This window comes from Pelmatolapia mariae, linkage group LG20 (genome assembly GCF_036321145.2).
Source record: "Pelmatolapia mariae isolate MD_Pm_ZW linkage group LG20, Pm_UMD_F_2, whole genome shotgun sequence".
In the NCBI taxonomy this organism is placed as follows: domain Eukaryota; kingdom Metazoa; phylum Chordata; class Actinopteri; order Cichliformes; family Cichlidae; genus Pelmatolapia; species Pelmatolapia mariae.
This window is the reverse complement of record NC_086244.1, coordinates 26,004,832-26,023,308: the sequence shown is the minus strand read 5'-3', so window position 1 is coordinate 26,023,308 and position 18,477 is coordinate 26,004,832. Positions and strand designations below refer to the sequence as shown.

Here is an 18,477-nt window from a genome sequence, read left to right as displayed (position 1 = left end):
TTTACCTCTTCCAATCGTAGTTGAAGAAATTTCTTTTGTATTTTTAATTTAATTTCCATCATCAACTCCACCGACCACGCAACCAAGGTCTCCGATTTCAATTTAGAGATAATGCTCTAAAAACTGTGAAAATATAAAAATTCACTTCACATTTTGTTTTATAGGAATGTACATATATAAATATATAATATTTAAAACGATATTAGTATTTCAAAGACAAGTATTGTGTGTTTCCTTTTCTGTTTCCTTTTTCTAAGATTTCAAAAGGACTGATGATATTTCAATACTTGCAACTGATCAAAACAGAGGACACGGTTTAATGTCATTTTTGAACTGTAATCGCCGCATGGACAATGGTTGCGGTGGCGAAAAGACGTGTTGAACTTGAGATTTTATCGTCTTCAACAAAAGACTTTCGGAAGAAAGAATAATTTTTTAAATAAAAAGGGGAAAAAGAAAGAAAAAGAAAAAAAATGTTCCGTCTGAATTTCAAAAGCTATGTGTGTGGGATATGTTAAGCCTGGGGTAAAACAAAGGCTGCTATGTCGTTAATCTGTACAGTGCAATGCCTTTCTTATTTAATTCACATTATCTAGTATGGCGGAAATGTAAACTGGAATATCCCCCAAACCTGTATGTTTTCCTTTTATCAGTGAAGGATTCTGTCATGCTACCGGAATGATTGTAAACCATTAAAGTCAGTGAGTATTACACATAAATGCACAATCGTTTCTATCTTGTTTTGACTTCTTTAGTGTAACATTGGAGATGATCACACGCCTTGTACGACGCCTGTAATTTCTACTTTGGTGCAGTATGTGAACTGTTTTGTGGTGTTGAATTACGTACTGATAACGTGTTTCATAAATAAATGATGATTATAAAAATGCTCAAATATCCAAGTCAATCAGCCACCCTACTCGCAGCATTTCCTTTCGTTTCAAGTTACACCGGTGCTACTAAGTAGCAGAGACCCAGACCACTATCGCTTTTCCTCTACAATATCCCAGCAATGGATGGGCGAGTCCAGATTTTTATTTCGCACAATACTCGATTAAGAAAAACTGGGCAACCCGGAGTCATCTTGTTGGCAAGCAGGGATGATACGGTGATTAGTCACGATTAGTGCGCAACAAGGCATACTGGCACTTGCAAAGTCAGAAAAACATAAATGAATAACTATGCTGGAATTTACTTCTTTTTTCCACATAGAACTACAATGTTGAGACTTACAGGACCCGTTTATTTACATAGATCAGCTCTGAGAAACGGAGAAATGTGCTCATGAAGTTTGTACCGTAAAATTCCACCGCAATTTCCATCAAAGTTAAAAGCAGTGCTGTTTTTTCTGTTATTTAGCATTCGTTCAAGTTTCAGAATAGCTGACATTCAACGAATCAAATGGCTTATCTACCCCCTCTCACGCGAACATTTAGCGGGTTATCATTTTCAATCCTTATTATTTTATGTCCACAGGTACAAAAGTGTTTTGTGGGTCTAACGGAAACGTAAAAACCGGCAACCTTTGTCTTAATTAGACACCATCTGTACTGAGAGTATTTATTCATAACATATTTTGCTGATTAATATTTTCCAACATACTGACAAAACCTGAGTAGATTTAAAAGGCAAAGCATTTGCTTTGGTAAATGTAGTTTTAGTCCTGGATCTTCGCTGGAATCGGTGTACAGGCTCGAGCCTGCTGTAATTGCAGTACGGAGTTGTTACAGGTAAGCCTATACGCAGGTTGCAGTTGTAGTTAGGTTGAGGAGCCATTTCACCCGACACACACACACACACACACACACACACACACACACACACACACACACACACACACACACACAGTCTATCTGCGTCTTAATAGTAGGTCAATTACGCACTGACGCTAAAAACACAATTCCCCACCAAGGCAGCATTATGCTACAAGTCTGTGTGGTTTTGTTTATGTACATGTTTTTTATGTGTTTAAAGGGAAGGTTTTGTTGTATTTTACATGCGCCCACTTGTTTCACATGCAGACTTTAGTCATGAATTTCTCAAAGGTAAGTTAGGCTATGCTACTTGTGCAACAGGAAATGACTGGAGAAAAATAGTACGCGGACATAAACGGTTAGACACGAGTGTCCTGAGAATAATTGAAGATGCGGTCAGTTTATTTTAAGCTCCTGGTGACTAGCCCATATCAAGTCTGTGATTAAATGTTTTATCTGAATTAAAACCAAGGTATATGACTCTTCATGTGAGATGTAAAGCATGAAAACGGTTTCTGTGCCTTTCTTTAGTCTTAGCATTTAACGTCTGAGGCCTTTCCTTTTAAATCTAACGTTAAAGCTAATCCCCCAAAAAACAAACAAACAAATCCAGCTAATTTATCATTAGTCTAAGTTTTGCTGTTCACTTTCATTTCTTTATGTGCAAATTTCTGGCGCGCTGTGTCAGACTTGAGGCTCTAAGCCGTCAGACTTCAACTTTTGTTCGTTCGTTTCCTGGATTTTCAGTCCCTGTAGAAAGTTCCGGCTCCTCTATTTTACCCTTGACCATGACTATGCAGTCACTTTGACCTTGACATCACAGCGGATTGTGAATAATAAATAGGGGGTTGGACACCACTGCTGACGGTTTGTTTGTAGGCAAACAAGGTGTTATTTCCCAGTCTAGACAGACGGGCTTAATGACATGCCATAAATACATAAAAAGGGGAAGTGTAGCGATATCCTCTGACCTGCGACTCTGACCATCTCTAAGAGCTGTGCATTAACATTTTGGCTCAGTTGTTTTTTTCTTTTCTTTCACCCCCCCCCCCCCCCTTTTTTTAAAGAAGTCATCTAAAAGTACTTGTTCTAGCCCATACCTCCCAAACCACCAATGGTTTCATGCACTCATCATGAGGTGTGTGTGTTATTGACCACGGAGGACAGGTAGAACTTTTGACGCCTCACACCAACATCAGTAACCCTCAGCAAGCAGCCATACTGCCTACACAGCAAGAGGAAATAATTATACGACGTCGCCCACAATAAAACAATTAAAGGTACGGCTGTTTTCTTCCTAATATGGCAGTAGGCCTACATGGACTTTGTTTTAGGACATTTTGTAGCTTTCAAAAAAAAAGTACACTGAAAAAACAAAAGTAAGGAAAAATATGCTGTGACAAGCATAACCTTAATTTTTAAATGTGGTTTATTTCTGTCGATGAGCTACACTTCGTACAGCGACGACGTGAACGTTTTCATATGTAAAAATGCACGTCTGTTTATATGTATTTTGTTTTAGAACAAAAATATGCGCTAAATATTTTTTATTTAGCTGTGTATTTAAAGTCCGACCAGTAATTTGCCACATAAGTTGGCTAATCTACACCAGCAAAATGCAGTGAGACGAGCGGAAAATGCGCTTTAAAACATACGCGTGTGTAATGCTGTAACAATCATGTTTTTAAAGCGTTATACATATACATATATGAAGAAAGAGAAATGGTACAGTACATACAACTCATGTGTAAATGTATCAGCGTCGCAATAAGCTACACGGTTCCCCTTTTTTCATCTGCTCAGTTTTAGGCCCAAATCGACATCTATCCCAAATATGTTAAATAGCCAGATTAGTATTTTATGTGCCAAACGGGGAATTATGCAGCATATAATCTCATTAAACCATACAAAACTGCTTCAAAACTAAAAGAAAAAAGCAGCCCTTGCTTTTTGCTGTATGTGGAGGTGTGAAAGCAGCAGGCCACCGTCAGCTATGAAAAAGGGGGCTGATAACCTCTGGTGGTGACCAGAGGAAAATATCAGGAAGTGTTGCAACAGCATTTTTTTTAATGTGTTTTCGTTCATGTCTAGTTTTAGCGCCTGGTTGACATTTTTTTTCAGTGCTTTTGACAATATTTGCGGAACACGGAGCTTACCTTTGTTTCATTTTGTCCAATTATTTTAATGTAAAAAAGATAAAAAAGGAAAGTTTTCTGTCAGCATTTAAAGTTGAAGCCTGACGTTTAAAGCTGACAGAATGCCACTTCTATCTTAGTTATTTTGCAAGGACACTGCTGTCTGAATTAAACCTTATATTATACCATCAGTGCAAAATTATTTGATGTCTGTAAATCTGTTATTTGATGTATTCTAGGCATAATATGTCCGATCAATGTAAGACGCAGAAGGCTACCGAGACTTTCAGCGCTTAGTTGTTTTATTTATTTATGCATTTATTTGTTGACCTCACTGGAAAAAAAGGCGACTTCATATTTTTTAAAAAGCTGCACACTGTTCAAACATGTTACAAGTGAATTAAATCTCGCTAGGCATACAAGCCAAGTTTTGTTCGAAAATTCATAATCTAATAGTCATAAACAGCCCTAGTTAATTAACACTTTATAGTCAAATTTTTTGATTAAACATTTTACTATACAGGCGCACAGGATACTAAAGTTGTCAAGTTTGGATTAAAAATTAAACCAGCTAATAAAATAAAGAAATCAAAGAAAAAATATTCTTGTTTAACATTTTTTGACAGTTTCTTTCGATACAGCTAAGCACAAAGTGACGGGCAGGTTCAGATATTGATTTCTATAAAGTGAAGCTTTGCTATTGATCCTTAGTTTGCGTATTTTTATTTTTATTTTTTTTATTTTCACACAACAATCTCCGGGTTAAATTATAATGAATACGTATTCTATTTGGGTTGTTTTTAGCTTCCTTAATTTGAAATTCAAAATAATAATAATAATAATATCATTTTGCCTCGGAATGATATGCGCTGTTCTTGGAGATACAAGTAGCTTAGATATAGCAGAATTCGTATTTTATCAAAAGCTTAGTCAGAATGGATATTGTTATTTTTGCAAGAAAACCGCATAAAACATAGTGTGTTGCTGTAAACAAACAAACAAACAAACAAACAAACAAACAAACAAACAAAAAAAGCTCTTCCAAAACCTTTCATCTAAAACGTTACCGCCTTTGTGGTTCCTTATACTTCCCTTGGTGGTTAGTTTTTCTTGAAGGAAGCTTTTAAGGGGTTGCACATAGCTATAACTGTGGCAACCTGCCTGCCGAGAATCAAAGAGAGAAAAGGGGAAGAAAAGCCCTTTGTTTAGGCTATTGCCCTGTCTGGACAGGGACCCGGGGATTGCACGGGACTGTTTTCAATATCGAGCAGACAGTGTACTAGACAGTGACCTTGACAGTGCTATATGCTATAAGTTCTTTTTTTTAAATAATAGATTTTCGTTATGCTAGAGCACAAGGCCTATAACCCACGGTCACATATGACATCATCGTCGAGCTAAAGATGCACAGAACAGACGGGCAGTTGTTTGCACGTGAAATCCGGATCTGTGGGAGACTTTGGATCAGAGGCGTGGAGAGACGAGGCAAGGAGGCGCAACACATGGCCTCTTTCTCCGAGGTAAAGTGGCGACTTAAGCCTGCACATTACTTAACGCATGGACGTCCGGGACATTTTGTTGTAAACATCACACTGTGCTGTTTTGCTTTTGTCAACTGTTATAATAACATGAGGAGCTGTGAAGTGATAGCGAGGCACCCAAATGCTTTTCATAAGACCGAGGCCTAAGATATTATACTGGATTGATGTTGTGCTGCATTGCGAGACTCCCTAACTAGATGCAAGAATGTGCAGTGATAGGAGAGGCAGTGAGACCAAGGGAGAGAGATAAACCCCGACAGATCCCCAAGAGCTTCTCCAGTTTAAACATTTGATATTTGTTCTTTCTATTTAAGGCTAGAGCGAGGCCCGGTGCCTTTCGGTTAGATTGGATACATGGTCACAAGTTACGGACACAGCTATCAGATATCGGCTGACTTGCAAATCGTTCCCAAACCAGTGTTTAAGTGAATGCTAATGTTCTCACATAACACCTCATTGGCAAATTTCTAATTGGCAACTAGCGACATTCAGCACGCATGTGCAGGCTTCTGTAAGCCGGCGCATTTCTGTTAATGCATAAATTCATAGTGCTGCTGTCAATAAATAAAAGGAATATTAATATATTTTATATTTGGACCTTTACAATAGATTTTCTTTTCTTGGTGCTATGTTAATAAGGGTGATATATTTACATTTGTTTTTAATAAGCAACATGGAATTCGGTGCATTATCAAATATACGGATTATATATCTTTAAATTTAATGGCGATATCAACTCTCACAATACATACTGAAGTTTGCTGAACCTCATATCTATTCCTTTATTTTAATGGAGTATTAAAGTTCAACATCAAGTTCATCCCACCTTGTGTCGTGAACTTGAGTAGGCTGACGATGACATAAGTGGGCTATGTTATAGCTATGATTTTTTTTTAAATATATGTCGTCGGACTTTTTAAACCACCTTGATTGAAATAAGCGGAGACTGGATTATGACAACTTTAGTAATTATATAAATTGATTTTTGGTAGTGGTGGTGGTAGCAAAATTTGAATTTGCAGGGCGATTGCAATAAACTGTTGCTGGACCCGTATAATACTGAAAGAGTTTAAACGACTGTGCAGTCTTCTTAGATTTATTTATTTATTTTCAAGAATAAGAAGCCTGTGTATCCTTGAGGGGAATGCAAAAGCCATGGATCAATTATAAGAATATGTACGAGGATTATGGTAATTTGATGACCATAGACCACATTAGAAATAGTTGGGCCAGCTGTTTGCAGAATGCCTAAATCATGTGCATATGATAGTGATTTTTTTATTTATTATTTTTGAAAGAAACTGCACTTTGGTGGAGTCTGAAAAGTTTGCGTGTGTGTGCGCGTGCGTAAAGAGAGCGCTTTTGTCAGAAAATAGGATGACGGTATCACAGAATATCTCATATTTGTTCAGTGTCTTCCGAGCTGCATCCACAAATCAACTAATTAGTGCGATATAAAGCAGAGAGGCTCTCGGCTGATTGAATCAGCTAAGGGCCCTCTGATATCTTGTAAAATTCATATAAAAGAATTGTGAGAGGTATAACAATCCCACCAGAGTTTGGCTGCGAACGTTTATTGGCGGTATCTGTTAAAGTTGTTCATGTGAGGTGTACTAGAGAATATTATGTGAAATATACCCTCTTAAAGTAACCTTGTAGAATATCGTCCTCCTTTACAGAGCCAGTGGCTTCAACCTGCTGACCCCGTTACTGTAAATATGAGTAGAGTGCGGCAATGAGCATCAGTCTTTTCTTAAAACAAGCTTGTAAAATTGGGACATCACAGCTTTATATGACACGGAATTCGACCATAATTTGCTAGAAAACAAGATGTCATATGCACTCTCTCCTTCAAGAAAAAATAGTTTTCATAAGAAATAGCATTTAAAAAACTTTTGCCAGCTTATAAAGATATTAAACGAGGCCATGGACAGTTCCACGAGTGTAAAAGGAGAAGCAGTCTGGACTCCTTTTGGACTCGGCGTTGCTCGAGTGAGCAAAAACAAGATTCTACATTTTTAATAAAAGGTTTATAGTATTTTTAAAAAGCATATAAACCTCAGTAATACAGAAGTTAATGTTTTGTTTTGTCTGAGATGGACCAAGTGGGTGGTACCATGTGTAGCAGAACTTAGCCTGGACACGTGGTCTGAGAATGACCAATCAGGCGCTCCTCCAGGTTTAACTATGTTAAATGTCAGATTGCAATAAACTAGAAGCTGTTGGTCGGGCCCGCGGAAATGGGCGAGCATAATCTCCTTAATCCAGGGTTTGTGGGACCTTTAGTAAACATCCACACTGGAGACACATTTTACTTTCCGAATTTTAGAGCCTCAGGGGGACAACTGGCGGGGCTACCGTCTCTCTCGTACCCGAGAAGGGACAACGTTTGCTCCCTCCCGTGGAATCCTTCGGAGCCGTGCAATGGATACTCTCAATCCTACTTTAGCAGCCCCGTGTCTATTAACCCTTCCTTCAATCGGTCGTGTGAAATTACCAGACCAGAGGAAGGCAAATGCTATTACAACAATGGCAACGGGAATAGGGAGACCTGTTCAGGTGGCAGCAGTCTCAAACGAGAGGATAGGGCGAGAGACACATCATCCCTAACATCTGACCACGGGATGCACAGTGGAATTGGCAGCACGGCTGCCTTTTCTAAATACGATTATGGGACCGAGCAGCTAACGCAAGACCCGCCATCCTGTCAGTCAATGGAGTCCGATTCCAGCTCCTCTCTGCTCAACGAGGGCAGCAAGCCTTCATCCAGCGACACACAGACCCTGGTGTCACCGGGAAGCCATTCCAGCAACATAGCCGCAGGCGGAGGTGAGCGTATTTTGTTTTTAACCACAGTTCAAACAATCGCACCTTCACATTATTTATAAGAAAGAACAGGCTGCGCACAGCGTACATTTGCGGTATTAAACCGTCATTAGAGCTCGTTATCTTGATGCACAACATGCAGCTTAGGTTAGCCTGCAGGGTACTTGCGTGGTGTGCAAACGCCACTAGGGGTTGCCCTAAAATACTCCATGCGCCATGTGTGTGTGTACAGTTAGAGATAACCCCCAACAATCCATATCACCAGCAGCGTTTGAGTAAACAATTTAGTTCCGTCTTCTATTTTTTTATAGCTTAGGCGAGGTTCTGTTACTTAGACATATAAACGGTTGACTTTGGTCTATTTTGTTCGCACTCACACAGATCAGTGCAGTGATTTAAAGAAGTGAGTCGCTTTGGTTGACTGCATCGAACAGAGACAGTTTTCTTTTTAATGACTCGTAAACAGAATTAATATCTGTCGCTGTAGACTCAGGAGTCATTTAATATGCTTTGAAAGTCACAAATAAGTACGGGGTATTTGCAAGCACGGCTCAATTATCACATTAATGCTGCTTTAACTGCAACAATAAAACTTCCTGTGACACAAACCGCGGTATATTGGTGGGCTCCATAAAGGTGGCTGATTTTTTTTTTTTAAACGTGGGGAACAAAAATGAAACGAAACTGGACAAGTCCTTATTTACAAATATTGGGATTTGAGTCAGAGACCAAAACAAATTCATGGTACATGTGCAGGGAATGACAGCTTCCAGGGGCATTAGTTTTCTCAGTTTAAGATAAAGCACAAGCCCTACATCATGGATGTGTAGCAAATCACATCAGTTTACTCCAGCTAAACCAAAATAATACATTTATTTACATATATACATATTTAGAAAAGCGCCTTATCACAATGCTATTTAATAGGTTTGCTCTAACATGGCGCATTGCATACTGACTTAACTAGGGAGGCAACTTGACGTGGACAGCTGATGCCCCAGTAGGTTCCCCATAACCTTGGAGGTGACCGTGATTTTGCAACCGTGGTGACTAATCCACTGTGTGCTCCCCTCCTCTCCCCTCTTCTCCAGGTGCCCCGTGGTACCCGATGCACACTCGGACCAGAAAGAAGCGCAAACCTTATTCCAAGCTTCAGCTGGCTGAGTTAGAAGGTGAATTTATGCTGAATGAATTCATCACCAGGCAGCGGCGGAGGGAACTCTCCGATCGTCTGAACCTCAGTGACCAACAAGTCAAGATCTGGTTCCAGAACCGCAGGATGAAGAAGAAGAGACTCATGCTGAGGGAGCAAGCTTTGGCCTACTTTTAGAGATGCGGCAGAAGGTGAATCGATAGGCAGCAAAAAGAAAAAGAAAAAAGAAAAAAGAAAAGAAAAGAAAAAGCCAAGCCTTCTACGCTCCCTTAGGTCTTCTTTTAGTGCATGCAACCATCTATCCATCTTTTACATTGCAAGCATTTATTACCCTACTTTATTTCTAATATTTTTATATCAAAGGTGCGGGTTGCAAAAACCCTAAACAAGCCGCTGTCTGGCATCCAAAGCTATACACGTCAGTGAGTCTTCACGTTCTGGCATAATCGCACAGAAGAAGCTGTGAGAATGTGTTTGTGTGCGTGTGTTTTACTTTATCCCGATCTGTCATGACATTAGTGTACGGCCTAAATGTGTCTTTAGTGTAACATCTTTTTCGGTTGACACATAGTGACGACATCAGGATTGTTACCGTTTTAGTCAGAGAAAATAAGGCGGGAGAGTCGGCGAGCCCTCGAAATAGGCCTAAAAATAATACTGAAGTCAGACAGGGTAGCCTGACTGGAGCGAATCAGTGCAAAAAGAAATGTCTGAAGTTATAAAGTGATAAAGAAGAATCTCGGTTTCGGTCGCCTTTACCTCCACATGCCATATTTTGTTAGGTAAGAGGAACAACGCCTTTATCTTGTCTCCATAGTTTTCGCCACGTTTATGGGCACGTTCACGGTCACGGGCAGCAGATCTGGAAGTCTGGGAGTCTGCGTGAGGAGGCGAGAACTAAAACCGCAGTGTATTTCATATCAATGTTTTTATGACTGCGCATTGAAAATTGATTGCCATGACTTTGTTCATGTGCAAATAGATTTCTGAAGGTATTTTCCTCTTCCCCCCTACTTTTATTGCTTTTAAACGTGTCTTAACATCAACCACTGAATCCTGCATGGGTTGCGTTTCTTTCGTTTAGTGAGGTCACCGTTAGAAAACGGGTTTGAGCTGCTATAAAAAGTTTAAGTCCAGACTGTACCAGTCAAACAAAGTGTATTTTACAATGAACTAGCGAGGACCTGTAATGGAAAGATTCAACAGTACTACATAACTGTGTTCAAGGCCAACTCGGTTACAGCGAGGGACCCGCCTAAAGTTGCAACAGCGGGAGAATAAGTTGTTTTTTGGGGAAAGCGCATTTCAGAAACTCGGTGCTTATGATTTTTTTTAAATCAATATGTAAAATTAAAAAAAAATGTAATCATAGGCTTATGTGTGTGCTCCCTTAACTCAGAGTGAATGCAGTGCATTATCCGTCATGTACAATGAGTAAGCTATAGCAGTGAAATGTTCTCAGCATGTTATTGATGTGAAATAATCAGAAGTCATGTTCTGCAGGACACTTTTTCTGTAGGTGACTTTTATATTTGTTCTTCCAAACAAAAGCCAACAAACTAAAACTTTTTGGACTCAAACGTCTTCAAAGAATGTATTATTATTATTATTATTATTATTATTATTATTATTATTATTATTATTAGGGAGAGAGGACGGTCTATTAGACCTATTAATGTACTTGCTTTTTGCAATGTGCTCAGTGTTGTCCCTTTCTTTACCCTGTACTTGTGTACAACCTTGTTCAATGAAATGACATATGTTGGTATTTGCATCCTATTTGAGGAGGCCTTATCGCTATGTAATAGGCTAGTGCTTTATGTTATTGACCGTCTTGTAACAATATCGCATTCCATAGGCTATAGCCTATTTGTGGTTGTAAGGGCTGGAAATGTAGGCCAAAAGTGTATAGTGTCAAGAATGGTAAGAAATGGTATGTAAGATTTGTTTAATTTTTTAAAATTTTACAATTTTTTAAAAATTTTCATTATTATTATTATTATTATTATTATTATTATTATTATTATTATTATTTTACCATTCATGACATTTAAAGAAACGACGTTTCAATGTAGTAGTTGTTTATTATCGTTATTTTATGTCACTCCGATTGCATTCCTTTCTTTGCGCTTGTAAGGATTGCAACGTTGTCTTGTAAAAGTAATAATGATATGAATGTATATGCGTAAGGTCTTCAATAAAACACAGTACTGAAAAGGTTACTGGTATTAGCCTGTTATTATGTTGCTTATCTGAATGTTCTGCTTCAACACCAATGATAACTGTGGGGATTATTTTATTGGACGTGACCTGTAACACGGTTTAAAAGCTACACGCGTCCACCACACTGAAATAAAGATTTGAACATTAATAGGACATTTGAAAGCATTTGAAAGAGTGTTTTGTTGGCACATTAATTGCACATGCTGTGAAACGTAAGAAAATAGAGCCCACACAGGGGGAGCTTTTTTTTTTTTTTTATTATTGTTGCCGCAACAGATGCAAAGGTAGGTTATAGGCAAATAGGTTAAAATGCAGAATTGCATCCAGGTGCATATTTTAAACTAACACTGAATATTATGTTTATAAAGCCTGGGACACAACAACAACTACAAAACACCTAGACTGGTTTAAAGTAAAATTCCCTTTTCCGTCCTTGTGGTTTCTCTTGAAGTTCGACCTAATCAATGTCACTGGTATGCTACAAGCCTATAACGGCGCAGCTAAACACGCAATAGCTCTGTAAAGCAGTAATGGGGTTACACCCCAGTGCTCCATATAGTCAAGCCCTTTGGACTGCCTTTTCCTTGTGTATCCCATCTTCTGCCTTGCAGTGCGGATTTATAAGTGTGATAATTATATATCAAAGTAAAGTTCATTATAACATGCACGCAGACCAAATAAACATTCTTCCCTTAAATGACATGCACAGTACGCACACACTCCTTTACAATGAACCGTTTCTAAAATCCTCAAGGCTCTCCCTACTGGCAAATTAGTGTAAAGCAATGCGCGGCAGTGCAGCGTTGTCCTGTCAGCTATCTAAACATGCAATTGTACGTTTGTCTTCAACAGTTTGCAGTCTGAGTTATGGTGAAGTAGGCTATGTTCACTGGAAACTGCTGTGCTGTCTGCATTTGGAATCAGATGTTGCCATTTCAGTGAACTGTGAACGTCTGCTCCTTGCAGCCGCCTGACTGAATGACATTCCTGACTTGGTCTGTGCGTGATCAGGCATACATGTACAAACGTAAGATGGCGTGAGCTCATTACTTGGCACAATCCCCTTGGTGTTCGATTAACTATTGCCTCGGATATTTATGATTTAAGATATATCAGTGAGCTTTTGAAATTTCGAAACGTTTATTTTGAGTTGATAAAAGTCTTGCAGGAGTGTTACCGGAGCTATATCATATTGCTGTTTATGCAAGTAAAAGAAGCTGATATGTGTGCCTGTTTACCTTAATACCGACAACCACCTTCCTTAGTTAGGCGGATCTTAAACCGCAACAAAAGCCCTTCTAATATTTTCATCAATTCAGAATTATTTTTGTACTTTTATGTGCTACATATGATTTAATAAATATAACGGCCGTACGGTCCTCCGTGAGGTTGTCTGTACACACTGCTTCAAAAAGGGCACGATGTATTTGCGGATATGAAAAAAAAATCTAAATGCTGATTTTTTAAGTAACCCTAGTAAATGTAATTAACACTTCTCCAATTGTTTATGAATTTAAATACATGACACTTCAAGGGAAGGTGTAAATGAAAGGCACATGCTGGCATCATGTAGATTTTGCTTAGGCCTACCTGATAAAACGGTGATTTGAAATCGTTTCGATATATCACGGCAACGGAATTTGAATCATTTCTTTACCTTTAAAACAAGAAAGCACTGCGTAATATTCTCATATTTTCCTTTTTACGCAGCGATGACAACACGCATATGTCCGCGTATGTTTTAATGAATACACAGTGCATCATATTCACAAAGCGACGCCAATCTGATGCAAAACATTACTCGTTAAGCGCACCTAGTATTTGTTGCAATAATTAACTAAGACTATGAAATAATGCCAGGTGATCTTAAAGTGGCTTTATTGAATTTGATCACCGAGAGGACGTCGTTCATAACAGCTCCAGCCTTTTCAGGTCATCAAACGCGTTGTTGACCATGAAAGGAGATAAAATTGTATCTTATGTTTGTGCGTTGCCTTGTTAAATTGGTAAGAAGAGAATGGCATACGGAAAAAGCACCATCGTCTTTCTTGCTTTGTTTAATTGCAAACCTTCGTGGCCATACTATGTTACAAAATATATTTTTAGAAGGATTCAGGAAAACCTGCCATGAAGCGCTGACAACACTAGCAGAAACTCATTAAGGTTCCATGGATCTGCTTCTATAACCCGCAAAACAACCTACTGACATGAAAACGAGGGCGAGAAGCAATAGATATGAACCAGGATCCATGGTTTGTAACAAACTGCGGTAGATTAACGCTCACTTAACAAAGAAAGAGTAAAGTGCAATTCACAGCAGCGACAATTTGCATAACACGTTAATTCGAATGTATTTTGACAGCTACGTAATTAGACTAAGGACCCAAACAAGTCTACTTTCAGCACAGCGTGAATGCGTTTAGTGTCATGACTAAATGACACAAACACTCGTGTGTATTTAGAGGCTAGTTCAGTGCGTCATTTGTAAAATGGTTGGATTTTTTGGGACTCGTTAACTTGACAATCAGGCCTTTGAACTGTGTCGAATCAAATGCCGAACACGGAATTTTAACTTGAACTTCAAGCCAGAGTTATCTGCTAATATTATTTATTACTTTTTTGTAACTTGTTTATTTAGACAGAGGATCTTTGCTTTACTTTATCATTGCTTGGAAGGTTTTCCACGTCCAGAAACACCAGTTCACGACGCCATTACCTGCCACTCTGTTCTTCTAAGGCTAAAAATGATTACTGCGTAATATCTAATTTTAGTTTGCCTTTACATGTCTTGTCTGCATTCTAAAGTGATCGAATTCCCTTTCTACAAAATGGTGAGTTTAAAAAACCAAAAACAATCAAAGATATACTTTGCGTTTCCAGACAATCTGGTGATATTTGGCTTTGCAGGATTTTACAATAGGTCTTTCACAGCTCTTGAGCACTTTTGACTTTGAGACTGGCTAAATCTGTTTATGGCAGCCTGTCTCCGCGTCCCAAAGGTCACTGAGCTTCACAGTGCCCTTCGCAGAGAACTTGTGTGGAGTGTGGTCTACGTCCCCCGTCACCCCACTGTCGTTTATGGTACAAAGCTGGCCTGAGAAATAGAAAACTCTGTTATTCCTACTAAAGTGTGTGGCAGAGGGGGAGTGTGGAGTGTGTGGACGTGCGTGAGTGTGAATGTGTGTGTTTTAAAGGAGACTGTTAATGTGATAAAGAGAAGATAGGTAGGATGCTCAACGTAAGAGATCTATATCGTTTTACGTCTTTCAGAACTATTATATATTGATTTTGACATGATTTGAAATGAGTTCGCCACTAGCTGCTTTTTTTCTGAAATGCACGCCCGTATCAATTTGTTTTTCAATAGCATCGCGCCTCCAACAGCCCTTAATACGGGGTGTGAAGGTTTCATTGCTGTCTCAAAAGAGCCGAATTCCTTTTAGACCAGTTGTCCCTGGTGTAAAGAAAGGCAAAGCATTTCAGAATTGATTGAAGTCATTGTAATGGTTCTTGATCAACCAGTTATATTATCACGGCAGGGCTTTATGTTATATTTTCGCAATAATATAAAGAATGTAAACATTGTGCACAGCGCTGGTCAGCTCGTGTTTATGCAGTATTGGGCTATATAATGCCGGTATTTTGATTGAACTTTCTTTCTTTTTTCTTGACAAATTGTTTGATTTTCTCTCTGACGAGGACACTTAAAGCGTTTTAATTGGCATTCCGTATTTTTGATAGAGGACTGGTCTTTCTAAGGGCGACTCTTTCCAAGGGCCTTAAAGTGCCCACTGAAGGTCAAGTATGCAAGCATGGAACTGCATTAACTGTTTCATATATGGTGAAAAATTTTGTGTCACCTGTTCAAGTTTGATCAGCGTCGGTTCAAGTCATGTGTGGTGTAGCTTGAGCTATATTACCATCTATTATTTTATATGCATTGGCACGGTGTAAATGTAAGGGCTCCTTAAAAAGCAAGCATATATCAGAGCTAACACAACATTAGCACCAAGTTTAAGCAAGTATTTCAAACATATCTGAGATGACAGCAGGAAGGTCGTCGCTTTTAGTTTGGGCATACTGAACCATTTTTCGCAAGACTAACGCAAACAAAACCGACTTTTGACACCCACGCAGAAATCAGCCACCCGTGTCTCAGTTTGCATTAACGTTCAAAACTTTATCACTATTACCCTGCTGTATGCGTGGATATGTACATTTTCTCAGTTGGGCTTGGTAACATCAGAAAAGATTAGATCAAATATTGTTTTAAAAACCCAATAACCTCAGGAATTTGCTTGTAACGCTTGAAAATAAATAAATAAATAAAAGAAAATAGTATAATTATTACACTAAAGTTATGTCAAAATATGACGAAACCAAACAAAATGCATTATCTTTAAGTCAGCAAATTCAAAATAAACACATGCGTCATGCTTGGGTCCGTCCAATGCGTAATGTTGTAACCGTGGTAAAAAAAAAAAGAAGAAAAAAAAAGAAAGAAAACGTATTTATTCATTTTTTGATTTTGTAAATTCCCCTTCTTATTATATGATGTGATTTTAAAAAAGGTAATTTAGGTATTTTAGAAGATTAACTCTAGTAAATAGAAGATTCCAGTGCACGCCGAGCCTAAAAATATCTTTTTAAATATATCAGCATGTGACAGACCATAGCCTCAAGTAGGCTCTTCAAATAAAATGCTCTTTATTCTGACTTTTGTAGAATAGTATTAACCGTGAAGCCGAGGGTCCCTCTAGCAAAACACAAATAGAAGCTCACTTTTAGTTCCTCTAGAATTTGTTCAGATAGACACGATTCACTGTTCCTCTGCTTAAATGGTTTCCAGGTCTCTCTCTCTCTTTCTCTCTCTCTGTGCTTTTTAGGGCGTCGAAATAACACATGGGAGCTGAATCCAGTAGTCACTATACTGAGCGATTTCTTGTGATGTGCAATCATTTAATACTTCTAATAAAAAAAGAGCGTTAACACATTGTTGTGAAAGCTTTATGTCCTTGTGGTTGAAAGTGAAATACACTCTGGAGATTGCTCTAAATGTAACAGCAACACACAGCCTTATCTTGTCAGCTATTGTTGTCACCACAAACGCTTTACACTAGGTGCACTCACGGAGATCTTAGTTAAAAAAAAGAAAAAAGAAAAAAGAGTGAGAGAGAGAGACAAGAAAAACAAGCCTCTTTAGTGTTGCCTGGAACTCTTCACAGCTCATACAGGGAAGTTTAACTGCCCGGCTTACATCCAATTAAACTTATCTAGGCCATGAGGGGACAGTAATATGATTACGCAGGCTTCCCACATTTAGCCTTGACTTCAGCTAACTGTAGAGCAGTGTCCTGGTAAACTGCACCCATTGTGTATTTGTGTGTGTGTGTGTGTGTGTGTGTGTGTGTGTGTAGCTCTGTGTCTGTGGTGAAACTTGCATCTTTTGGCAATGGCTTTATCGACACTTTGGCGCAACCCCTTTCTTTCTTTCTTTCTTTCTTTCTTTCTTTCTTTCTTTCTTTCTTTTTTTACAAAAAGGTGACGCCTAGGCTAACAGTTGTAATTTTGGTGCTAGGTAGCAACACATAGCTTAAATTCCTCAGACACAGCTATAACAGTGCTTTGACAGTGATATTTAAGGGAGTATTAGTAAAGCACCAAACTGAACATTATGTCTGAAGACTACTGGAACGTGCACTTAAAATGTTTTCATTGTCTGAGTTATTTTTAATTAGAATTATAAGGAGACATATCTGGGATACAGGCCATTTTGCTTTAAAACTCTGCATACGCTTTGCCTGCTCATTTGGTGCAGCCTTATCAAACTTTCCTGGGTCCTACTGCTAGCGGAATTTCTGCTCCGGCTCCCACATCCAGTGAAATAAACACATGGTAAATCCTATTCTTTCACTTTTGTTCCTTGCGCACCAAGGTGAAAGCAGTTACTGTTTGAACCCTCATGAAGCGGATATTGCCAAGTGATGGACGCTGGCTGGTCATATTTTTCCATATTATGACAATTACCGCAACTTAAATGCAACCAGGAGTGCTATTTTCCATTTGTTTAAATGTAGAAATACTTCTTGAGTCCAGAGAAGCCTTTCTGTGTTTCTGTTGTCGTGATCAGCAGCTTTAACCTTTAAATTTTATTAGTGCATCGCTTATTCATACCCTCGCATTACTTATTTATGCCGAGCTATTACGCATCATTGAAATGATTATGATGAGGAAATGAATTGACAGTATTGTTTTGGACTGTCTGCCTCGATTCTGTTATTGCCCGCTGAAAGGAAAGTTTGGAGTATTTATTTATTGTTTTTTTTTAAATTATTATTTATTCTTTATTTCTTGGATGATATTATGATCAGAGCGATGCTCACATAAGGATGCATTTTAAATGTCATAATTCAGAACCCTTATTACAGCCAAGGCCAATTAGTATGGCGGCTTTTCGGGTTTTAGAAATTCAACTTCAAATGCAAGTCTTGGGTTTATTTTTATTATTATTTTTAATCACACAGTGCACTGTATATTTCATAGTGTTAATATTGGCAATGACATTTTGATGCGCGAATTATTATTGTTGTTGCACAGCAGCACAACAGTAATGGAGCAGCATGTGTCAAACATGTGTCCATATAGGCCACAGGGCCAGTGTGTTTACACAAATATTTCCAGAGCTGTGATTGTTAATGAAAAAAACAAAAAAATACAGTAGCCGGGCTTCACGCATCACAAATAAATTCTTATTGTCTATTTCTTTTTGCTTATCTCAGTATATTTTATTCTGAGTAATTTTGATTAGATATTTTGCCTCGCAAACGTCCCAAACGCCAGATTTG

At 38.5% G+C, this 18,477-nt stretch overlaps 1 protein-coding gene across 1 annotated transcript; it reads left to right on the top strand.

The window, feature by feature from the left end:
* The first annotated feature begins 7,670 nt into the window (after positions 1–7,670).
* On the top strand, positions 7,671–9,586 carry hoxc12a (homeobox C12a). The gene is made up of 2 exons (XM_063464678.1): positions 7,671–8,259; positions 9,348–9,586. The coding sequence occupies exons 1-2, from the start codon at positions 7,671–7,673 to the stop codon at positions 9,584–9,586; spliced, it is 828 nt and encodes a 275-aa protein (XP_063320748.1).
* Positions 9,587–18,477: the final 8,891 nt, after the last annotated feature.

What these genes read in the sequence shown, in the direction of transcription:
- hoxc12a (XM_063464678.1), top strand. Translation starts at nt 7,671, where the DNA reads ATGGGCGAGCATAATCTCCTTAATCCAGGGTTTGTGGGACCTTTAGTA. An exon ending in CAACATAGCCGCAGGCGGAG is followed by an intron (nt 8,260 to 9,347) that starts GTGAGCGTATTT and finishes CCTCTTCTCCAG; the next exon opens with GTGCCCCGTGGTACCCGATG.